Consider the following 26203-nt stretch of genomic DNA (forward strand, 5'->3'; position numbering starts at 1 on the left):
ACAATCTATTCTCACTTGTACTGAAGAAGTGAAAAGAGGAAAATACTAGATCATTTTTAAATGCTTTTTGTTCTTAAAATATATACCGATAGAGCAATAGAAAACCCGTTCAAAGTTGGATTTTTGAAAGTTTGTCTTTGAGCCTTGCAAATGTTCAAAATGACTGTAAATAATATGACAAGATGAAAATTAAATCTTCAAAAATTCATGGCTGCCTTTGAGCGTGTTTTTTATTGTTCTCTTGGAATTGTTTCAATGGCAAGTAGTACGTCAGCACCGTTATTACTTATCAGTGCTTATAACCAACCATCACATAATATGGTTCAAGGTTTTGTATTAGCACCTTTCTTGTTTTTGACATACTGGATTGAATTTCGGTTTATTAACTGTAACGACTAATAACCAAATAATTACTGTTGAAAGCCAATTTAACACGAGCTTTATACATCTAATTTTATTATAAACATTTTTGTTGCTGTGCTGTGCAGTAACAGCTGGCTATAGTCTAGAAAAAACTTATCTACACTTCATGGTCCACTAAATTGACGGACTTTTTCTGGTCTGCTCTATTTCACAATTCAGGTGTTCTCTGCAAACGCTTTTTTGGCACTGGTTGTAATTGATTAAGTAACAATATACATAATGGAAAACACGAAATTTTGAGCTATGCAGGCGGTCTCTGACATCTAATATTTCCGACGCGACCTTAAAATCACTGGCCTTTTAACCGTCATTTAAGGGAAGTCCCCACATTATTAACAAACTCATTGTTATGAGATTTTAAACATACATAACCTGTCCAATAACTTCCGTTATTTAATGCGAGGACATTTTTTGAACAACAGTTTATTATCATATATACATAGGTACATACATATATTTTTTAATTTTGAAATTGTTGTATCAGGTATTTTAAAAAATCAATGTGATAATTATTTATGGAGATTTTGTTGACTTTTTTTGGCGAAAAAATGAATTACAGTGAAAAGAAGCTTCTAGCAGCCTTTACGTGTGTACCAGCGTCCTAGAGCTTTGTAAACTGAAATGAGTGTTAAAAATCGTGTTTTGAAATTTCGATAAATAATTGATATATTGATTTTTAATACCTAATGCAAACATTTTACTAAAACTGAAAAAAAAAGTTGTCGAAGATTATTTCTACAGAACCCTCGCTCCCAAAGTACAGTCCAAAAAATCACCCGTCGGAAAAATATACAATTTGTTTTTGCGAAATTTTATTTCGCATTTAGTTGAGTCAGCTAAAGGCGGATATCTCGAATAACTTTTTTAGTTATTAACCGAAAGTAATGATATTACATTAGCACATGGAGAATAATAATACCTCGCGTGCACACGTAAATCACTGCTTTAAAAAACGAACGGAACACAGTACATTGCAGAAACAACATTAAACTTTTTTTCAGATTTTGCATTTGTTTTTATTAAAAAAAACGAAAAAAATAGCTTCATTAGCTTCACTATTTAATATTCGTCAAATACTGTAACTTTTATAAAAAAAAATAATTTTCTAAGTAACGTTGTTAGCAGCTAGTACCACTTGACGTAAAATTCGTTAAAATGTTGGATTGCATTGTTCAGAAAAATATAATAAATGAAATAATTTCATGAGTCTCAGAAATAGATGCTTCATTACCTACATAAGAACGTGTTTAGAAAACAAAGCTCAGAAAATGCTTTAAAAAAATAGGAGTATTATTTTCAAGAGCAAATAAAACGTATAGTAATAAATAGTGAACTTCGCAAAGTTTTTTTTTGCTCAATGCTTCAGTGAAATAAAAATTCAGATATAGGTGCATAAATAAAAAATTGGTCGAAGGTTACTTCGACAGAACTTCCCTCGCCCTTGAAGTACAGTTCCACAAATCCCACTTCTTTGCAAATTTATACAAAATTTATTATTTAATTTATAAACATGGATAATCCCAGTCACAGAACAAAAGAAAAGTTGTCACAGCACATTACCAGAGCAAGAAAAAAAAATAGGAAACAACCAAGTTCGGCATTGAACCCACGACACAATGCCGCCGGTTCGTCTAGTGAACCGCTGAGTCACTGAGCCACGAGTTAATATATCTCGTAGTGGTAATATAATGTTATTATATCGTGCAATTGTTTTTGAGAAGATTTGAACGTTAAGCGAGACAACTGAAAGCGTATTGGTATACGACAAGTATAGAAGTATAATTTTGTATAACATTCAACATATTTTAAAATACGGTTCATAGAGATGACGGCATCAAATTGTTAGTGAGGATGATTAGCCAAATTTTGGCTAGCATTTAACCATCTGCATAATATTTCTAACATACAAACTTTGGCAACAATCGGTCTACCAGTTTTGGGGATTACGTGTCTAATAAAAATGGCAGTCAGAAACGGGAGACTACTTTTTTAGTGCTGTAGGGGTCATGAAACGTCGAGAAAACATAAGAGTGGCAATTCGTCTGATGGACTCGAGTACCATGTTTCCTTAGCTTACACTTGGGAAATAAAAAGTTATCCGAGGTGTTGTCCCCTTTTAGCCAACTCACCCTATATATAAAAATATAGATAATAGCAGAATATTGTAAAAAAAACAAAGAACTATGAGACGCAATCGAATGTGCGACATGCACGCGAGACCGCTTTTCATTCCACCACCGTCGCGTCGCTTATGAAAGGTTTTTATACAAGTGGAATTTTTTTCTGAAAATGTGGACATCTAGGGTAAAAAATGAATGCCTATTTGTAAACCACAAATACAAAAGTATGTTACTGTATAAAATTTAACTCACGTTTATTGAAAAAAATTTGAGGGACGTTATCAAATCTTTGCTTCGAATGATTAGCCAAATTTTGATTAGCGTTTTATCATCTACATAATATTCCTAACATACATACAAAATTTGACAGCAATTAGTCCGACAGTTTCTGAGAATATATGTTTAATAAAAATCGACACAGGCAGACGACAGGCAAACGGAAACGGGAGACAACTTTTTTCATATTCTAAAGTCATGAAATGTCGAGAAAACATAAAAGTTGCAAATCGCCCGAGAAGTAAAAAGATGATGATAAACTGCTGTTAACAAAACGTTCCGTTATGTAGAGGAAGGTGGAGACAGGTTATATTTAAAATTTGACGACAATAAGTCTGTTATTAAGGGAGATATTACATTTTAAAAAGGTATTGAAATCCCTTGCTGCAAACGTAGCGACTGGCCTTAAATGTTTATGGAATGAGAGTAATATTGCAAACTAAAATTTGTCCAAATTTATAAAACTATGTGGACTTTTTTACTTAAAACAACTAGTTGGAGTGTAACAATAAGATGTGTATTACATAGGTATATACATTATGTTAATTTGGTCATCTCTACACCGCAGGTGGAAGAAAATAAGTAAGTAAACAGGTATGAGTATTTAAGTTTGGTCAGATCGTTTTTACCATTTCTAAGATCACTTAAAGTTCATGTATTCTTGAAAAGTGGTGTGTTTGAAAGACTGTAGTTATGTGATTTACTTCAAAATTTTATGCAACTTCATGTTTAATTTCTCATGACTTGATTCTCATTAAGTTTGCTGCTATGAAATTATCATGACAGAAAATATTTAAAAAAAATTACGACCATGATTGGTGCCATCAACATAAAATTCTAAAAATATAATTCATCCCATAGTAACTTATTAGTCATGTATGATCTCCCATAATTGAGGGCTGATTACATTCCCTCTAAGACGGAAAGCATCCTGATCTTATGGTAAACTTAAATAAATCCATAATAGAAGCACTGTTACTTGGTATTTTAAGAGTTTCAAATAGTACACAAAACATCTATTCGATTAGATTCCTGTCGATTACTAAATTAGTGATCAAGATTCAAACAGTTATCTTTATAAAAGTGAGTATGTTAATGTTTCGATTATGTTATCGGAACATTCTCAGTACAACGTTGGACGGGAAGAACTCTGAACTGAAAATTTGACAACTGTATGAAAATGGTTTGACCATAGTCGGCTTTCTTATAATAGAGACAAATTCAAAAACCATAAACAAACAAAACCCATCAATAGCAATGGAGAAAGAAAACGATTTGCCGGATGTGATATAAACTACATTACCGGACTAAACTGTAACAAAGTCTGCAGATCAGGGAAAATACGAAGGGAAAGTTGTACTGGTTATTAATTTGCATTAAAGGAACTGTAAAGTCAACGGGGTGAGTAATTCAAAACCATAGAAATAATATTTTATGGAAGTAACTTAGAGAGAGACGCGCGTTGTCAACACAGTGGGACAGAGATAGGGCTCTCTGGGTGGCAAAACATTGACGCGTTTCTTTCGTGCTATCGCACGGCGTTTGAAGGTGTATTTTTGCAAATTTACGTTTTTTAGGCTCAAGTTACCTTATTTAAATGTCTACAGTCTTCTTAAGTTGTATTTTATCGGACCATTTGTTAAACATCGTGAAATCGTGTTGTGCGTATAATTGCATAGAACGTGCAAAGAAAGCAATCCTGTTTCATTTTATAGGTAATAATCACATACACAGATGAAGAATTTCGTAAATAATTTAAAAATTTTGTTAGATTCCCTAAACATTCCAAGTTATTACAACTGATTATTGCTACAAAAAGAGGGAATTTTATATCTATTGATTATTATTGTTTTAGTTATTTGTACGTGGATTTAGAAAATAGATTTTAGTAGAAATTTCCACACAATTTAATATGTTTAATTTAATTAGGCACCCTGTCACTTTTATCGAAAATTTAATTACTTTTATCCTAAAAATTTAAGAATTACCAATGAACATACAGTACAAGATTAGTTAACTTGTAGAAGATTATTGTACTAATTGAATTTGTAATATATTGCGGATTCTGTATACATATCATTTTATTAAAAAATTATCTCCACCACTTAACATGATTTTTGTTGTTTCACATTACACATTATTTTAATGTAAACTGTAAAAATATAGTTTTCATTAACAGACGTTTGTTATAATTGATTGTTTGCACAAATTCGTAAGAAAACGTATTAATTCCCGTTCAAATGAAGCGTTTCTTGCCACCCAGCACGTGATACGTGGTCAGTCGTCCTTTCCCCACTGATGCATAACCGCTCTAGCTATTTCTTTCTTATGTTGATTACACTCGCTCGCGTATGGAAACGTATACAAGGCTGCATCCACTCCTTTATTAGATCAATGTTCAAAACCGATTTTTAGTGATAGCGAACCGAGACGTTCAAGTAAATTAACGTGATTTTAAGATACTGATATTGTTTTATTTACCTCTCTACAACATTTTTTGAGTCTTACTCGTACTTAACTGCGCTCCCACGTAAAGCAGTGGTTGTGGAAAAATTGTTCCAGTATTTTAATACACTAATTGTAAACTACCAGAGGAGCTTTCTAGTTATTAAAAAAGTCCCGATGGACAGAAAATTCCTACAAAAAAAAAATATATATATATAAATATGTAGAATTTTCCACGGCAGGAAATGAATTTAAGAACGGGTTACTTAGTGTATGTCATGAATCTCCTTTGCACAAGGTAATAAGTCAAATATAATCTTCTTGAGTTCCTCCCTACCTGTCTTTCGATTTAATTTTAAAAGCAAAGTGCTGTGGGCTGATGCGATAAAGTACAAAGGAGAAGAAAACTGTGTCTTGAAAATCTACGTCTAGGAAACGTTTTTTTTTTTTTTTGTTCAAAGGATAGAAAAACAATTTTTCAGTCCATTGATTTAGAAACTTCTAGTTTTTCTTTGATCTATTTCATTGCTGACGCTTGAATTTTCTCATCTGATAAAAAATGTCTTTCCTTTGTCGCATTTTTTTGAGTGATTTGCGTACGTGAACATTTTTATTTTTTATGCAGTAGTGGTGTCCTTTAGTGTTATTATAACGAATAAAAAGAGACTATTTCAAGCTCGTACAGGGACTGTGTTTAAACAAATAAATTTCTTTCGCTAAAAAACTGTTACAGCAAACCGTAAATGGTAGCATTATCATACCATAATATCTTTACAGATATCAAAAACATGTGTGTTGTAAATGTTGCAGTTAAAACGTATCTTTATTAAGCAGTATAAAGATTCAATAAAGGACCGCGTTCCAAAAAACATTCTCTCCACGTAAAAATCATGTACGTGCCATAGTACCTTATAAATATTAGGATTCTTTTTAGTATCCGCCAAATCGTCGAAGTTCGTGTAGAGCTCATTAAGCATGTTCACAATCTTCATAACCCCTTTTGGATCAGTGTTCGCAGCACAAAGCGCCGAGAAGTTGACGATTCCGGAGAAGAGCAAGGTGACGCAGTCGTACCTTTTGGCAGGTACCGGCCTCTTATGCCGCAGCTCATTCGCCACGCTAATTGGCAACACGGAGTACAGCAGACGGTCGGTCTTCTTTTTCTCTCTGTCCAGCTCCCGATACGTTTGCTGCAGCTTGTCGGTGAGCATCTCCAAGTTTCGAGTCAGCTTGTAGTCCGCCTCGAATTGTTCGGACATTAATACCAAATCGCGTGTGGCGTCATGGAGAGGAATGTCGCTGATGTAAAGGCCCCTCCTGCGGATCCTCGTTATAAACAAACAAAAAGAAAAGAAGTGAGGTCGTACCTGGTAAGGTCGTCCAGATTCATCACGCTGGGATAACAGAGGAAGATAACCAAGTCGGTTTCTGGCACGTACAGCATCTGGCCTTTCAGACGGAGATAGCGATATTCTGGTGGAGCATTTACTTGCATTACTCCCGGTCGGGTTTTGAGGACGTAGATGGTGTTGATGTGTGAGAGGATGTTTTCGAAGGTTAACTCCAAGTGCGGACGAACCTGAAAAATCGCGTGAAATTTGCATAGCGACTTTTTGTGGACGGATTAATTAATAGTAGCGCACCAGAACGAAACGTATTCTTTCGTTTTTTACGTCCAAGTGGAATTTTAAGAAAGAATACTTTTTAACGATTATAAGCGTTACTTATATTGAAATGATGTGGTTGGCTAGGGAAAAGATATAAAAGTACCCACAAATTCGAATCTTATGATCATTGTTTCACGCAAATACTGTTAAGTCTTCTATTTTAAATCAGCATCATTTACTAAGATTCTGCATTGTCGGTGACACTTTCCGAAATTTTTTTTAATATTTACAGAGTGAATCACTGAGTGCGCGTTCCTCGATACCTCAATAATATCGAAAATAGAAAAAAGTTAGAGATTAAGATTGTACGGTTCTTTAAGTATCATATATTAAAATTTTTATCAAATAAACACAGAGTGTACTGTTTTTGAGATATAACACACAACTTAGTTTTTTTTTTTTAATGAAGCACCCTATATAATTGGGCTCTTCTTACGACTTAAAACCATATATTAAATATTTTCTTTAAAACCCATGCGATGTTGTCACGTAACAAAAAATCGTAAAAAGGTTATTTTTAAAATCTGTGTTACAATATTTTGTGGGGAGATAACAAAAGTCCACGTTTTGTTATGATATAAATTAAATTTAACTTCAATATATGGAGTGTTTATACGAGTAAAAAATAAAAATTATTTCAGTTTTTTATAAGAAACCTTTTTAGCTCAGCTATGTTTTCCCATTATTAAAACTTTAACAGTCGTACAGTTACGATTTACGTTCATCGACTATTTTAAATAGAATGAGTCAACTTTTAAAACGTTTACTATTTACAACACGCCTTAAAAAACCTATTAACTTTAAAATCTCGTCTATAAATTTTCAAAAAGTTCTTAAAAAATATAAGCAATCAATTTTGATGAAGTCCCTACGGTTATAAGAGTTGATATTCCAGGTTGGAGTTTTTTTGGGTATTAAAGTGTGATGAGTTTGAGCGGTGTATTACTAATTACCAGGAATTTGCTATTAATGAGGAGGTAAATATTAAATTTTAGTTTCTTTTGTAATCTTTTCAGCCTGGTATTCATGAATAAAACAAAGGATTTGCTGATGTTTCGTGGCAGATTACTTACAATTTCCAGTATACTCTTGTTGAATAAAAATTTACTTTGGTTAGCTGGAAGCAGTCTGAAAATTCTTAGGCTTAAAATATTTATACATAATTACAAAGCCGTTACGGGAAAAGTTGGTAAATACTACTCTCGGTACTATTTTTTTCTGCATTTCTCTTATAGCTATTTCCTTGGTCCTGTATATATATATACATGTTTTTTGTAATTGTGGCACCCAAAACGTATGTTCGTTGCAATAGTAGCACCCGATTTTACAAAGTGGCACCCGACTTTGGGTGCCAGTATGTTTTTAAACGGGAGTCGGCTCATTAGCGTCATCTGACATCGAAACGAAAAACTACGAAATTTCGTGTTGGTGCCACTTTTACAATATATATTTCCGCTTATATTCCACTAGTTGGAAGGTGTACTCACCAGAGGGCGCCCTTGCATATACAGATTTACATACAGATATAATGGCACTACAAACTGGCACCACTATGTACTTGTATCAGACTGGCACCCGAAAACTGGCAACACTGCATTCATCGCATTTACAGAGTATTCGTATTTGCCGTAAAGTTTTTCGTTCAGTTGTAATTGTGAAAAATGTATTCATAAAGTAAAAGATTAGTTCATCTAGGAATGCAAGAACTTAAAAATGGAAAGATACCTATTGTTCTATTTAATTTCGTATTATCTTAAAAATCAAATTTCTTTTAAAATACTTTTTAGTTCTTAATTATAACTACATATATGCCATAAGTAGCAAATTCTAAGTTTTTGAAATACAGCCAATAACTTCTCATTCGTTTCAGAATTTCGAAGTTTACAATTAATCAGATTTAGTAGAAAATAGAAAAAACTTTACGTTTTATAAATTTCATAACAATCCGATGACTTCTAAATATTTTGCAAGACATTTACAAAGACAGAGAGACTACTTAAAGTAATATTTAATTTAGATAAACAAAGTTGGAAAAGAAAAAAAATGTTATCTGTATTAAGATACGAAGCAAACTTCTAAAGCACACTTTGCGGAGAAAATGATTCGTTACAGTTTGAAAAAATTAATGAAAAAAGCAAATACTACCAATTTTAAAAATAAGGTATTGGAAGAAATTGAAACTGATCTGGAAAGATGAAAATGACGAAGAAGAAAATACAGAAGAAACAAAACAAAACTGCGGACACGAATGATTAGGTTTTTGAACTAGTGACTACCCGACCTGGTATGGAGTTCCGGTTTTTGTGTGATAAAGGATATACAGTACATGCTAAAAAAATTATCTAAAATTATTTATACAAAAATTCACAATTTTAGTATGTATGTATTTGTGAGGTGGTGAAAGATGACTTTATTTTAAGAATTTCACAAGAAGTGAATATATTGTTTAGGATACAATAAAAAAAATGGTTGAAGATTATTTCGACAGAACTTTCCTGGTCGTTAAACTATAGTCCGACAAATCCCGCTGCATTAAAAAATTATAAAATTGATGTTGCGATGTTAGTTTCGTGCAGTGTTTGGAAGTAATAAGTAATAACTTAACGAGTAATTGCAATGCATTACTTTTCAAAAAATGTAATGAGTAATTGTAGCGAATTACTTTTTTTTTGAGTAATTCAGTCACTTTTACAATTACTTTTACCCCAAATACTCAAAAATATTGTTTTATTTTTCTCCACGAATCGTTTACTTGACCTGCTGGGATTATTACACCTAGTTCGTCCCCACAAACAAGATTAACCCAAGGAGTGAAAATCTAAAACGAGTTTAGCACAAAATTTGTTAAAAAACCAGGTAATCATAATATACATAAACTCTTAATCATTTTAAGGGTGAGCTAAAACATATTCCAGCATAAGGAAATACATATAAACATCTGTCCAAATTTTTGCCAAAAGTATGCGTCCGATTGTAATAAACTTCACACCGTTGAAATGAGCGTAGAAAACCCTACCCAGACTGTTTGTCCGTTTTTTAAATTTTGTTATCAAAAAAAAAAAACACTACAACGCCTTAAAATTGTGCAGAGTATGAGATTATCTGGTTTTCGCTATTTGTGGATCAATTTTAAATTTCCAAAAAGGTACATAGTAGAAATTGTATTAAAAAGTTGAATGCGCTTTACAGAAATAAAATATCTTAATAAATAATTTAGTAAACAGGAGCAGAATATTTAAAATTTTTGGTCAAACAAACGTTAGCCATTTTTCTGGTCCACTCTAATCTATAACCAGTAACCGATAGAGTCCGTCCTTTTAAACCAGTCATTATACGACCATGAAATTTTATGAGAGTGTCCACCCTCTAAGGTTTTCTAAATTTAATCTGTAAGTCACAACGCCAAGTAAGAGGCAATTAAAGATAGACTTTTAAGTTTACATTATCTTGTAGCCCCCTTCTAAGTATTTTGGAACATTCTTTTTGTTAAAGATTGGTGGACTAATATTTACGATACATTGACACGTAGCCAATAAGATATTTTGAAATCTCCCACCAATGCAAATTTTTGTTTAAAAGTTGTTGCAGTTGGCATCGAACTTTTATTTGTGGCTAGAGTGAAATGAAACTAGACGCTAAAGAATTGGGTCTTCAATTTTTGGTAAAATATGTAACATGTTGCCCCACAACAATTCCATCTAGCGCCGCAGTAGAAAGGATGTTTAGTGTTGGCACGGATGTTTTTAAGATAAAACGTCATGCCTTAGCTGACGAAAATTTTAAATGTCAGTTATTATTGAATTTAAATTATGAATATAGTCCTCTTACGTAAAGTATTTACTTGTTTTATTTTATTTACTGATGTGGGTATGCAACAAATGCGTTAGTAAAATAAATCACTCACTGCCTTTTTCGTTCTAACACGTTTGTTTCCCTCTGGACCCATACAACAAATATCTAAAATTGTATCTTCATCAAATTTTTCAAAGTACAAAAAATATTTGTTAAAGTAATGCATTACTTTTTAGAAGTAATTGTTCCAATCACTGTGATACTGATAACCTCCTCAAAGTAAAAACCAGCGGCGGAATTAAGATCCCACAGCCCCTGGATCGTAGATAACCAATAGGAAAAAATGTAGATATTCTCAGTTTCTCAGTACAAGTTTAACTTCGACTGCTTATGTAATTAGACAACGAACAAGTTCAGATTACAAGCATCAGCTGTTAAAAGAAAATTAAACCGATTTTTTCTTTTCAAAGCAGAAGAAACTGACTGATTAATTAATTAATCACATTCAGTTTCCTCCCAAAAACACTCATAAATTTGAAGACCATTTATCCTGCAATATTATAAGATCATGGACAAAGTTTGATTGACGATAACCATCCTTCCAATAAACTTAAGATATTTGCAAGATTTCACAGCATTCAGCATTTACAATTTAGAAGTGAATTTGTAAAATATTGTTAGATAATTTTGATTTTTTTTTTCAAATATCTAAGTAAATCAAGGGTAAAGACTCAACACAGATTTATAAATCACACATGCAGGTGCATGTCATTTTATAAAATTTTAAAATATCTATTCAGCAGAATTATATGATATGGCGTCATAATTTTTTGGGGAGGTCATAAATAAGTAAATTTTGAGTAATCGTTTATTAAACTTTTTATAACCTTAAAACGTTTGCAACTTTTCAGCGCATTCGGTTTTGCAATTTCAAAGTTAAATTGTATAAAATACAATTTTTAATTTTTCACAAAAATGTGGATCTCTAGCCTAAAAAGTCAACATGGATTCTTAAATTACACATGCAGGAATATGTCTCTGTCTGCTGTCCCGATTTTTATTAGACAGCTAATCTCCGAAAGTACTGAGCCAATTGTTGTCAAATTTTGTATTTACATTAGGAAATCATGTGGATGGTAAAACGCTAACCAAAATTTATCTAATCATCCCCACCACAATTGTGTGATGACGTCGTTTCAAAAGTGTACATAGTAAATGGGTTTTAAATTGTATTAAATAACAATGGTTTATGACTTCGTGCTGAGTTTTTATTCAAAACGTCCAGATTTTTGGAAAAAAAATCACAATTATAAAACAACATTTTGCTATTTAATTTTGAATTTGCAAAACCGAATGCTTTGAAATCTTGCAGATGTTATAAAGTTATGATAAGCATAATAAACTTTGTAATTGATGACGTCGGCTCAAAATTTTGCTGAATAAATTCTATCTAAAATGTCGAAATACAGGGTGTTATTGAAAGGTACGTACAACAAAACTGACAGTTATTCGCGAAGTCTAAGAAGTCGGAAAAACTTATTTTGTGTTATCAAAATTATAAGGGGAAAATTAACCCTTATCCAACCGTTTTATACGCTACTGAAGGATAAATAGGTAAAATTAATTTATTTTAGTAAATCCTAGCAACTATAACAATACAACTTTTGTCAAGACTAAATGTTGCTATAGAAACGAAAGATGATCTTTTTATTAGAGGCGTACAACGAATTTGGACATAAATTTTAAAAATTTTTATCTCTAAAAGGAGAACACTTTTACCTGACCTTTTTTTTACTTTTAGCATTCATACTTCGAGACCAATTGCCGATTTTATTTTGTACGTACCTTTCATAACACGCTGTATGATGAGTCTATTCTTGTGATTTATCATTCCATTAATATTTTTTGGATTTGATTATATAGGCTAACTGAAAATATGATAAGCATGATAAACATAATATATAGTATACATAAACAAAATATATTTATTATCCCCTGAAAAAAATGATGTCAGCTCAAAATTTTGCCGAATAAATCCTATCTAAATTGTACAAGATATGATGAGTCTGTCCTTGTAATTTATCATTTCTGGCATATTTTTTGGATTTGCGGATACAGGGTGACTAAAAAAATTAATGAATGTATGAATTTATTTTATTGATTTAATCTAGAACTGCTACACCCAATGCTTTGAAATCTTAAAAATGTTTTAAATTTATCATAAGCATGGTAAATTTTTTATCAAAATGTATTTGCTCATCACCCCTAAAAAATTTATGACGTCACCTCAAAATATTGTTGGATAAATCCTGTCTTAGATGTGCAAAATATGATAGGTCTATACTTGTGATTTATCACTGCATGAATATTTTTTAGACTTGCTTATGCGGGGTGTCTCAAAAAAATTAATGAATGAGTCAGTTTATTTTATTGATTAAATCAGGAACGGCTCACTCCATTTTCTCAGAAAATTTTGGGAATTCAATACAGTTTTTTTTAAGTATTACATTGCACCAATCCAAGTTAATATACGTCTCGCTCTTTTTTCTTGCACTGGTAATACGTTGTGACTACTTTTCTTTTGTGCTGTTACTAGTATTATCCATGTTGATGACTTCATTACAAATTTTTATTGATCAAATTAAGAACCAGTTATCCCATTTCCTCGAAAATTTGAAAAATATGTCTTAATAATAATAATAATGTTAAAATAAGAATTATACGGCGTGTTATTGAAAGGTACATACAAAATAAAATCGGCAATTGGTAGAAAAGTTCACTATGACAGAGAAACAATGACAGACGCCTCTGAGGGTGCGCCCATTCGAATATGCTCGATATGTTTCATTGTACTTCAGGAGCGAGGAACGTTCTGTCGAAAAAACTTTTGACCAATTTTTTTATAGGATTTTAAATGTCATTCCTTTTGAAATCATGCTTGAAATTAAAACTATACTGAATTAAAAAACTATATCAACGCAGGCATGCTGTTTTACACAACCTGTTTCTCATATTATTTTTCGCATTTTAATTAAGATTTGCTTAACAAATTTTTATGCCAGCATTAGACAATTGTCAACAATAGTGTCTTACGGTATTTTACTTTTCAATACTAGATAATAGTAACAATATTTGTGCAAATTCCCTCTTAGCTTATGCTGCCAAAATATACTAAATTTACGATAAGTGGCTAAGGTATTATAATATGTTTGTTTGGATGACCATAAAAAAGTGGCAACAACGCAAGGTGCCACAAAAGCATTGATTGTCTCAATTTATATACAGATGGGTGCCTTATTACTATTGATTTTGATTGTGCTTCTTTTACATTATTTATCAAATCAGTATATACACCGGGCGTCACAATTACATTCATCCTACAGGGTGCCACTTAATACAAAACTTATGTATATATATATATATATACATGTTTTTTGTAATTGTAGCACCCAAAACGTATGTTCGTTGCAATAGTAGCACCCGATTTTACAAAGTGGCACCCGACTTTGGGTGCCAGTTTGTTTTTAAATGGGAGTCGGCTCATTAGCGTCATCTGACATCGAAATGAAAAACTACGAAATTTCGTATTGGTGCCACTTTTACAATATATATTTCCGCTTATATTCCACTAGTTGGAAGGTGTACTCACCAGAGGGCGCCCTTGCATATACAGATTTATATACAGATATAATAGCACCACAAACTGGCACCACTATGTACTTGTATCAAACTGGCACCCGAAAACTGGCAACACTGCATTCAAGGCATTTACAGAGTATTCGTATTCGCCGTGAAGTTTTTCGTTGAGTTGGAATTGTGAAAAATGTATTCAAGAAGTAAAAAATTAGTTCATCTGGGAATACAACAACTTAAAAATGGAGGGATATCATTCTATTTAATTTCGTATTATCTTAAAAATCAAATTTCCCTTAAAATATTTTTTAGTTCTTAATTATAACTACATATATGCCATAAAGTATAAAATTCTAAATTTTTGAAATACAGACGGTAACTTCTCAAGTTTACAATTAATCAGACTAGTAGTAGTAGTGGAAAATAGAATTAAAAAAAAAACTTTACGTTTTATAAATTTACAGTACCATGACTTCTAAATACTTTGCAAGACGTTTACAAAGGCAGAGAGAAAAGTTAAAATAGTATTTAATTTAGATAAACAAAGTTGGAAAAGAAAAAAAGTGTTATCTGTATTAAGAGACGAAGGAAACTTATAAAGTACAGTTTGCGGTGAAAATAAGGGGCTACAGTTTGAAAAAATTAATGGAAAAAAAGCAAATACTATTAATTTTAAAAATACGGCATTGGAAGAAATTGAAATCGATCTGGAAAGATGAAAATGACGAAGAAGAAAATACAGAAGAAACAAAACAAAACCGCGGACTGCAGTTATTAGGTTTTCGAATTAGTGACCACACGATCTGGACCGGAGCTTAGGTTTTTGGGTGACAATATGCTAGAAAAATTACTCCTATCTAAAATTATTTATACAAAACTTCACAATTTTTGTATGTATGTATCTGTGAGGTGGTGAAAGAATTTCACAAAAATTGAATATATCGTTTTTGATACAGTAAAAAAAAATGGTTGATGGTTATTTCGACAGAACTTTCCTGGTCGTTGAAGTATAGTCCGACAACTCCCGCTCCATTAAAAAATTATAAAATTGATGTTGCGACGTTAGTTTCGTGCAGTGGTTGGAAGTAATAAGTAATGAGTAATTGTAATGTATTACTTTTCAAAAAATGTAATGGGTAATTGTACCAAATTACTTTTTTTTGAGTAATTCAGTCACTTCTACAATTACTTACCCAAATACTTACCCAAATACTCAAAAACATTGTTTTGTTTTTCTCTGCGAATCATTTAGTTAACCTGCTGGGTTTATTATACCTAGTTCGTCCCCACAAACAGAAGATTAACCCAGTAGGGAGTTAAAATCTAAAAGGAGTTTAGCCATAATATACATAAGCTCTTCATCATTTTAAGGGTGAGCTAAACACATTGCAGCATAAGGAAATTCAAGTTTTTGCCAAAAGTATAGGTCCGATTGTAATAAACTTAACACCGTTGAAATGTGCGTAAAAAACCCTACCCAGAGTGCTTTTCCGTTTTTTAAATTTTGTAGTCAAAAAAAAAAACTACAACGCATTGAAATTGTGGGGAATATGAGATTATCTGGTTTTCGCTATTTATGGATCAAGTTTAAATTTTCAAAAAAGTACATTAGTAGAAATTGTATTAAAAAAAACATTGCGCTTTACAGAAATAAAATATTTTAATAAACAGAAGTAAACAGGGGCAGAATATTTAAAAACTGTGGGCAAACAAACTTTAGGCCATTTTTCTGGTCCACTCAAATCTATAAGAAGTAACCGATAGAGGCCGTCCTTTTAAACCCTTCATAGTCCGACCATAATATTTTATGAGGGTGTCCACCCTCTAAGGTTTTCTAAATTTTATCTGTAAGTCACAACTCCAAGTAAGAGGCAATTAAAGGCAGACTTTTAAGTTTACATTATCTTGTAGCCCTCTTCTAAGTACTTGGGAACACCCTTTTTGTTAAAGATTGGTGGACTTATATTTACGATACATTTACAAGCCAATAAGATATTTTGAAATCACCCACCAATGCAAATTTTTGTTTAAAAGTTGTTGCAGTTGGCATAGAACTTTTATTGGTAGCTAGAGTGGAATGAAATTAGGCGCAAAAGAATTGGCTCTTCAATTTTTAGTAAAATATGTAACATGTTGCCCCACAACAGTTCCGTCTAGCGCCGCAGTGGAAAGGATGTTTAGTGTTGGGGCGGATGTTTTTAAGACAAAACGGCATGCCTTAGATGACGAAAATTTTGAATCAGTTATTATTGAATTTAAATTATGAATATAGTCTTCTTACATGAAGTACTTATTAGTTTTATTTTATTTACTGATGTGGATATGCAACAAATGCGTTAGTAAAATAAATCACTCACTCCCTTTTTCATTCTAACACGTTTTTTCTTGACCCTTTGGAACCATACAACAAACATCTAAAATAGTGTCGGTCAAAATTTTCAAAGTGCAAAAAGTAATTATTAAAGTAATGCATTACTTTTTAAAAGTAATTGTTCCAATCACTGGTTTCGTGATAACCTCTATAAAGTAAAAACCAGTGGCGTAATTAACATTCCGCAGCCCCTGCATCGCAGATAACCAACAGGAAAAAATATAGATATTCTCAATTTCTCAGTACATGCTTACGACTAAAAAGTTAAGATTACAAGCATCAGCTGTTAAAAGAAAATTAAACTGATTTTTTTCACCTCAAATCAGAAGAGATCACTGATTAATAAGTTAATCACATTCAGTTTTTTATCCTGCAAGATTATAAGATGATGGACAAAGTTTTATTGACGATTACCATTCTTCCAATAAACTTAAGGTATTTGCAAGATTTCACAGCATTCAGCTTTTACAATTTAATTTGTAAAATATTTTTACATAATTTTGAGTTTTTTTCAAAACTCTGGGTAAATCAAGGGTAAAAACACGGATTCATAAATCACACATGCAGGTGCATGTCATTTTATATAATTTTAAAACATTTATTCGGCATAATTGTGTGATATAGCATCATGATTTTCGGAGAGGTCGTAAATAAGTAAATTTTGAGTAATCATTTATCTTTAGAGCATTCGGTTTTGAAATTTCAAAGTTAATTTGTATAATACAATTTTTAATTTTTTCCCAAAAAATCTGGATCTCTAGCGTAAAAAGTCAACACGGATTCTTCAATTATACATGCAGGAGTATGTCTCTGTCTGCTGTCCCGATTTTTATTAGACAGATAATCTCCGAAAGTAGGGGGCAAATTGTTGTCAAATTTTGTATTTACATTAGGAAGATAATGTGGATGGTAAAACGTTAACCAAAATTGATCTAATCATCCCCACTAATTATGTGATGACCTCACTTCCAAATTGTACATAGCAAATGGGTTTTAAATTGTATTAAATAACAAAATGGTTTATGAGGCCGTGCTGAGTTTTTACCCGAGACGTCTGTCAGAATTATAAAACAACATTTTGGAATTTAATTTTGAATTTGCAAAACCGAATGCTTTGAAATCTTGCAGCTGTTTTAAAGTTATGATAAGCATAATACATTTTTAATCAAAATACACTTGCTTATCCCCCCAAAAAATTCCTGACGGCTCAAAATTTTTTCGAATAAATCCTATCTAAAATGTCCAAATATGATGAGTCTATAGTACTTGTGATTTATCGTTCCATTCATATTTTTTGAATTTGCTTATAGAGACTAACTCAATAAAATCAATGAATGATCAACATCGTGGTAATTTTTTTATCAAAATGTATTTGCTCATCCCCCTAAAAAATGTATATCGTCACCTCAAAATATTGTTGAATAAATTCTGTCTTAAATGTACAAAATATGATAGGTCTATACTTGTGATTTATCACTGCATGAATATTTTTTAGATTTGCTTATAAGGGGTGTCTCAAGAAAATTAATGACTGAGTCAATTTTCTTATTGATTAAATCAAGAATTGTAAAACTGAATACTGAACTGAATAAGACGTTTTAAATTTATTGTAAGTATGGTACATTGTTAATCAAAATATATCTGTTTATTTCTCTCAAAAAATTGATGACATCATCTCAAAATTTTGCCGAATAAATTCTACCTAAAATGTGCAAAATATGATGAGTTTTTAGGTGTGATTTATCATTGTATTCATATATTTTAGTTTTACTTAAAGAGGTGGGTCAAAAGAATTAATGAATGAGTCAATTTATTTTATTGATTGAATCAGGAACGGCTCACTCCATTTTCTCAGAAAATTTTGGAAATTCAATACTGTTTTTTTTAGTATTACATTGCACCAATCCAAATTGATATACGTCTCGTTGTTTTTTCTTGCACTGGTAATACGCTGTGACTACTTTTTTTTGTGATGTGACTAGTATTATCCATGTTGATGATTTCATGACAAATTTTTATTGCTCCAATTAAGAACCAGTCATCCCATTTTCTGGAAAATTTGAAAAACACGTTTTTATAATAATAATAATGTTAAAATAAGAATTATATTATACAATCAGAACATTTTGTTCGACTGTGGCTTAAATAATAATTTTAGTCTTTGTTTTAAGAAAATAAACTCATTCAAATCAAACTAATTTCTATGTGACATTCTTTCGATGTATAAGCATAAATAAACACTTGAGCATCAGATTGCTATTACCTAGTGTTGGAGGACAAGTGTTATTAGAGATGGATTATTTTAAGTTCAATATGGTGAGTCATCAGAATCTAACAACAAACTGTCAGTCAGTAGCGTAACATGCACAATTCAGAAAGGGGTGATTTTTAAATTTATGTTTTTAAATCGCAAACAATAACACCTGGAAACATAAAGTTTAAGTGAACTACTTAACATGCTAGCACGAATGCGGATGAATCGATTAGGCACTAATCTAAACAGGTAAAAACTCATCCCAGGTAGAAAACTTCACTATGACAGAGAAACGATGACCGACGCTTCTGAGGATGCGCCGATTCGAAAATGCTGGGTATGTTTCATTCTACTTCAGGAGTCAGGAAAGTTCTGTCGAAAAAACTTTGACCATTTTTTTTTAAAGAATTTTAAATGTCTTTCCTTTTGAAGTCATGCTTAAAATTAAAACAATAGTGAATTAAAAAACTATATCTACAGAGGCATGTTATTTTACACAACCCTGTTTCTCATATTATTTTTCGCATTTTAATTAGGATTTGCTTATCAAATTTTTATACCAGCATTCAACAATTGTCAACAATAGTCTCTTACGGTATTTTACTTTTCAATACTAATAATAACAATATTCGTGCAAATTCCCTCTTAACTTATGGTACCAAAATATACTAAATTTACGATAAGTGGGTACGAAGCACCTAACGTGTTGTAATATGTTTGTTTGAAAGAACACAAAAAAGTGGCAACAACGCAAGGTGCCACAAAAGCATTGATTGTCTCAATTTATATACAGATGGGTGCCTTATTACTGTTGATTTTGATTGTGCTTCTTTTACATTATTTATCAAATCGGTATATACACAGGGAGTCACAATTACATTCATCCTACAGGGTGCCACTTAATACAAAACTTATGTATATATATATATATATCATAAATTAATATACGTATTTTAAAATACAGAAAAACCCTCAAAAATCGTTGTACACTGTCTTAGAAACCATTTTGACGGAATTTCCTTGGCACCCAAATCTTGGAGCACCATATATGTGATTAATATAAAATTCCTTAACAAAGTCAGCGAAATTTCTCTTTCAATTTCAGAAATGTTTGCGAATTACTTAGTCACCCGGTAGTTTTGTCACAACAGTGACAACACTCTGAAGGCATCTACTTAAACATAAGGGTAGAATCATCAGCACAATTAAGGTGCGAAATTATTTTGAGTCAACTATTCAAGAATAATCGGTTATTACTGTTATTATTACTCTTCCAAAATGTTGTGGGTTTTTGTAATTTGACAATTTTTGTAATTTATTAACAAAAATCAGAGATGTAATTTAACTCTAATAGTGTAGTTATACTGGAACAACATATTAAACCGTAAACCTTATTAACACGGATGTCCTTCACTTGACACTGCATAGTTAATTCACTTTTTCCACTCTTTAAAGTAATTAGTTGAGACGTTAAAAGTAACCATTCAAAAAGTGAATCAACTGTATCCACCGAAGCAGAAAAGGTTACAAAGCATAAATATATTTACTGGACATTGCCATCGAACAGCTGTTGGGAAATTACCGTATCCAAAATGTCTGTAACGCGACAATCCGTTGAGGTCACCTTCGGGATTACTCTGGCCACTGTTGAACCTGTTTGGATGATCTTCAGGTCTCTGTCGAACATAATGTGGAAAGGAAACACACGGCAAAACGTGGCTGCGTTTACCTTGGGTTCTGAAAAAATCCGGAAAATATAAGCATGTGTATAATCATCAGGTGTAATCATACTTCATGCTTTTTGCAACAGGTAATCTCCAGTTTTATTAGTTTCTTTGGCGACAGAGAACGACTGCCAAAAATGCGTACAATGTTAAAGGATGTAAATGAACAGCTTTATTTATTTTATGGCTAAGATATGCGCTACTTCGAATAGTTGTCATTGCCAAAAATATTACTAGTCAATAGTATTTTATTTCTGTTTGTAACTACATTAATAGTTGATAATTTTCGGCTAAAAATTATTTCCAGAATTATAGATCCTTAGGATAAATTATAAACTTCAGTGTTGTGTATCCCGTTTTAAGGAACTCCAAATTTTTCGAAAAATGATAAATTTTGATTTTGAGAAATTTAATTTTTCATAATAATCCGTAAAAAATATAGATAATGCCTGTCAGAGTGTAAAAGGAAAAATACCTGACGCATAAGATAATGGAACCCTACGACCTCCACGTTGCGAACAGGACAAGCTACCCATTACGGCGCCGGACCTTTGTGTAAGGGCTCCGCTTATATTATTATAAAAAGTTATTGTTTAATTTGATTTTTTTTTGCGAAAATATAGATGCCTAGCGGAAAAACTGTAAATGATAATATTTATTACGCAAAATTGAGATGGCGTTATCAAAGTCTTGGTAGGAAGGCTTACATAAATTTTAACTTGCATTTTATAATTTAGAAATAGATTTCAAGTATACACATAAAATCTGACAACAATTGATCTAGTAGTTTCGGACATTATCCGCCTTCTAAAAATCGACACAGACAAACGACAAACGACATGTGACAGACAGACGGAAACGGGAAATGGTTCGATCCCTCATTACAATCCTTCCGTAGATTATCTTCGCGAAATAAAAATGAAGACGTCTTACTGAATCATAGGGAGCATCGCATATCAGGAATTAGTTTTCAAAAAACATTTTTAATTCATTTTTATAATATAATATAATTTTGAATTGTTGTCTTCGGAGAATTTCAAAGAACTATGATTAAATTCTGAAATTTGAATTGCAGTCCGGCAGATCCCCCTTCTTTAAAAATATATGAAATTTGATTTTGGAAAATTTTATTTGTGATAACCTCTACATATTATAAAAAAGTAGCTTATACTTGGGAAGAAAAAATATGAGTGTGTTTTTTTAGAAAATCTTCTAGAGTTTGTTTTTCTGAATTTATTAATGGATCGTTCTTTGATCACCCATACTCCTTCATTACCTTAGATTCCAACGCATTATGTTACGAAGATACACTTTTTGTATTTGGTCTGGCGCGGATTGCGGGAGAATCGGGTGAATTTACATATATTACTTATTATAATTCAAATAAATGAAAATAGTTTTGAAATTTTTTGATCGATCGATTGTAATTTATGCGAAACAACTTTTCCATTTGTTACGTAAATTTTGGAAAAGAATCACACGGAAAATTCTTAAACTGAAAAAAATATTATTGTAAATCTGTGCTTGTTTTTGAAAAATATGCTCCCCTTGTCACTAACTAATATAAAAGGAAAGAAAATATTGAGTTCACGTTTTTTATGTGTGCGTTGTATTATCGTATATGGATTACAACTATTAAGACCAATTAAATGTGCTTAAGAAATTGTGTGTTAATTTTATGATCTCACTATTATGTTTGTCCTATTACACTTGAAGTCCATAAAACGATCTAATTGTAGTATAATAGTTGCCCTCGTTAGTGAAGCAGGTGTTTATAACGACGGTTTAATAATACCTATACCTTTATATTATACGTAATATTTTATGCGAAACACAGATTACCTTTAGATTTTCTTTAATTTAAACTACAATGACCGGAGAAAATTGAAACGCTCTCGTAATTTCTTTCAGTCTGTAGATATTTGAGAATAATCGGTGCATCGGCCTTTAAACCATAAAACAAAACCGTAAACCGGCAGTCGTTAGATTTAAATCATTGTGAGCAACTTGTAATCTGAGAATAATCGTCGAATCAAAGAAATGAAATATTAAAACGGTGTTCGTCTGAAACCGTTCTCCTGTTATAGAAAGCGCAGTATTTCACGCACAAACTGTTGTTATTAATTTTCCGTTCATTATCGGTTTTGTCTCAATTAATGAAAGCTATATTGCAACATGAGGAAGTCATACCTAGCGACAAAGTCTGGATTTCATCGATTTCCGGGTGTTGGACTTTTCCGGGACCAGACGCTTCGGTTATTAAAAACTGAACATGATCGCATTCTTCTTTGGTTTTAAGAATATCGACCACCACTTCAGTACCGTGCAACTTACTAGCGACGGTCTATAATTAAACAGTGTAGCAACGACAAATTAGGATAATTTTTGAAAAGTACCTTTACTATTCCGATAACAATATGTTCCAATCCGGGCCTGTCGGAGTAGTAATGCAAGATCAACGCGCCATCTTCAGGTCTGACGGTGCAACGAAAGGATGGTGCTTTCATCCCGGGATACAGAGTTCCCAAATGATCGTGCAGAGCATCCAAATTCTGGGATAAACGAACGCGAATTACAGGGATCTAGGGAATTTGTCCCTACCTGAAGAAAGTCCCTAGGAGTGGCGCCTAACACCTGTAGGATTTTGTCAAAGCCTGAATCCTGGCAGAACTCAAAAAAGGTTTTTCCAAAAAGTTCTAAAATTGCGGTGGCTGGTATTTCTGAAAAATAGACAGTGTTACTAACAATTGAACGAAAAATTAAAAATTTACGTAAAACGTCCACCGCGGCTCCTATCAGGTTGTAAGTAAGTTCATCTTCATAGATCTGTCGCACCAGAAATGATCCTTCCATCTCAAGCTCGGCTTGTTTCCTGCAAGCAAAAGTTTCAAATTTAATTAAAAAAAAAATCTGCATACTTGATAGTTTCCCATGTTTCATCGCCAAAAGTTTTAACAACCAATAGCTCCAAAGCGTAATTCACAAATCCATACTAAAAAAAAATTAATAAAATTGTGTACTGGTTGTTTAGTTTTAGTACCATGATGGTCTCGATACGCGACCAGCAACTCTCTCTTGCTCACGTTGTTGCGTGAATGCCGGCGTCGACACCACTGAAAAACTCTCTGAAAACGGCCATCGATTCAAGTTGAGGCGCTTGCGTCTCCTGAAACGGAGAGATGGCGCTGTTTTATTTCATACTAACGGATTTTATGGGTAAGCATTCATAAAAAAGATTAAACGTCTTCATTCTGGTCTCGTAAACGCACCCCTAACGATTTAAAACGCTACCATTTTAGTACCTCTCCCAATCTTATTAATTGGTCAATTTTTCAAGAGCACCCTCAACTTCCTTTACGCTACCGACTTTCAATTTAATTATCAATCGTTAGTGTAAATATCACCTGCACCAAGCGAGGTTAAATAGGATGATCAATATTTCATTAAGAATTCAAGAGACGTTAGATGCGAATTCCATTCGGAGAGAAGCTGCATGACCTATCAACTTCCACCCCTGTTCAAATTGGTTTAGACAGACGTATCAGGTACCGTCGGTTATGATTTAATTTATTTGAAATTGAAACACCCTTATTGAAATCTTGGATAATCCCGCTTTGATGGAGATTTTATAATCGCACTGTTTAACTCTCTCTACCACGTCCTTTACTTATTTGATAAGGAGTTAATTTTGAGTCCTCAATTAAAATCCTATTTGTATGAGAATTCCTTTAGGAGCGACGGATATCGAATTAACGCCGCCAACAATACGGATTTGTCTTCATATTTCCGTGTTTCCGAATGATGTATTTAATTAAAACAGGTAATAAATTTTCAACTCATTCTGATGCAGCTTTTTTTATTTTCGCATTGTATTGTATTTGCTGATGGAGTGTTCAGTTAGTTTATTTTTCGGAATTGGCTACGTTTACTTATTTTGTACTAATAGTACAGATTTTTATTCAAGTATAGTAGACATTCTTTAGCAACAGTTTTGCTACAAATTTCGAAATCGTATGATTAACTCTCAAAACGTGCTCGTAACAGTGAATGTATGCGAATCGAAAACGTTATAAGCAAGAATATGAATCAACGCTAATCTTTTCGATCTGAACGAATATGTAATAAAACCAGACATCACATCTAGGTTATCGTATAAAAAATTTAGACCCTCGTAAAATATAAATTGCATTATTTATAGCTTGTTTAAAAACATGTATTAAACCTACAGACTGTAAAGTACGTATTCAAATAAAATAAGAAAACATTTAACAGTTTCAAAATTCATAGTTAAACGTGTGGAACAAAATTTTGTGACTTGATTATGAAAAATTATACAATAAGTATTTATATAAATTGGTAAGAAATATCGAGTATAGGGTGGGAGCATTTCGAAAACATTGGGCTGACATCAGGGGCTGTCGCAGATTAAAGGGATGTCTCAAAAATAATTATTCTATTTCTTCTTTAGTTGGCAGCATCCAAAACGCAAATAATGTATTTTACACGAACGCTTTAGCAGCAAAACGGTTGGTTTGCTAAATCCGCTTCGAATTCAGCAAAAAGTTGCTACGTGAAATAAACACAGTTTACTATCAGTTTTTTATCATTAAATCCACTTCGGATTCACAAAAAAATCACTACCTGAAATATACACAATGTACTACTGAATGTTTGTCATTTCGCAAACACTCGTGTTAAAATTGTACTTTAATTTGCTGTTTTTTTTTGGATTTTGTTCATAAATGATATCTGAAAATTACATTTTTTTAAACCACATATTGAAAGTTATTCAGTGCGTTAAAAACAACAATAAGATTTTATGAATTCCTTTTATAATTTTTAGCTAGCGAGATTTTTTTTCGTGAAGATTTCAAGCGGCTAAAATTGTAAATTATACTCCCATACCCATAACATTTAAAACGGAAAAGTAGCAACAACTTTTTCCTCTAAAATTAGAATTTGGAAATGGAAACCGTTCGAACAGTGTTATTATATAAGACAATAAAGTTTTTGTGCTTATTTAAGACAGAACTCGATTTTAACAATTCTCAACTTAAAGAGAGTGTATGTTAACAGATTTCTTTATCTTGATATATTTTCAGAATATAATGTACAGCTTTGCTACTCCTCCAGAATTCATTATTTTTATTTTGTTATTTTCAAAAGTTTGTCTCCATAGAAAAAAATGTAGGCGATAAAGAATACATTACTTGTTTATGTTTGTTTAGTGTGGTAACCATGGGTATTGTAATACGACCACAGTCTTTTACCATAAATCTGTGTTATACTCTATTCTTAATATTATTATACATTGGGATAAAGATGTTATCTGTTACATATTATTCAGCCGCTACACTATTGCACTAACGTTAGTAAAACAAAACTATATTGATTTTCATTCGGGGTTATTTGTGGGTTGATAGGTAGTCATTTGTTACACTGTTGGTTGATATACGTAGAGTATGTATAGTACGTGGGTAAACAATGTTACTGTCTCA

General features: G+C 32.1%; 1 protein-coding gene across 1 annotated transcript in view; it reads right to left on the reverse strand.

The window, feature by feature from the left end:
- The window catches only part of LOC135130011 (guanylate cyclase soluble subunit beta-1), a 46482-nt gene extending 22670 nt beyond the window's left edge, over positions 1–23812 (reverse strand). The window contains exons 1-9 of the mRNA XM_064057304.1: positions 23746–23812; positions 23624–23697; positions 23477–23577; positions 23307–23425; positions 23102–23257; positions 22896–23049; positions 20564–20718; positions 6632–6843; positions 6173–6581 (exon numbers count right to left, since the gene is read on the reverse strand). Of these exons, the coding sequence (XP_063913374.1) occupies positions 6173–6581; positions 6632–6843; positions 20564–20718; positions 22896–23049; positions 23102–23257; positions 23307–23425; positions 23477–23577; positions 23624–23697; positions 23746–23748 (1383 nt within the window). The 5' untranslated portion in view covers positions 23749–23812. The remainder of the gene's footprint in view (positions 1–6172; positions 6582–6631; positions 6844–20563; positions 20719–22895; positions 23050–23101; positions 23258–23306; positions 23426–23476; positions 23578–23623; positions 23698–23745) is intronic.
- Positions 23813–26203: the final 2391 nt, after the last annotated feature.

The sequence above is a fragment of the Zophobas morio genome, unplaced genomic scaffold (assembly GCF_036711695.1).
Source record: "Zophobas morio isolate AGI-343-1 ecotype UQ-CSIRO unplaced genomic scaffold, CSIRO_AGI_Zmor_V1 ptg000002l, whole genome shotgun sequence".
In the NCBI taxonomy this organism is placed as follows: Eukaryota; Metazoa; Arthropoda; class Insecta; order Coleoptera; family Tenebrionidae; genus Zophobas; species Zophobas morio.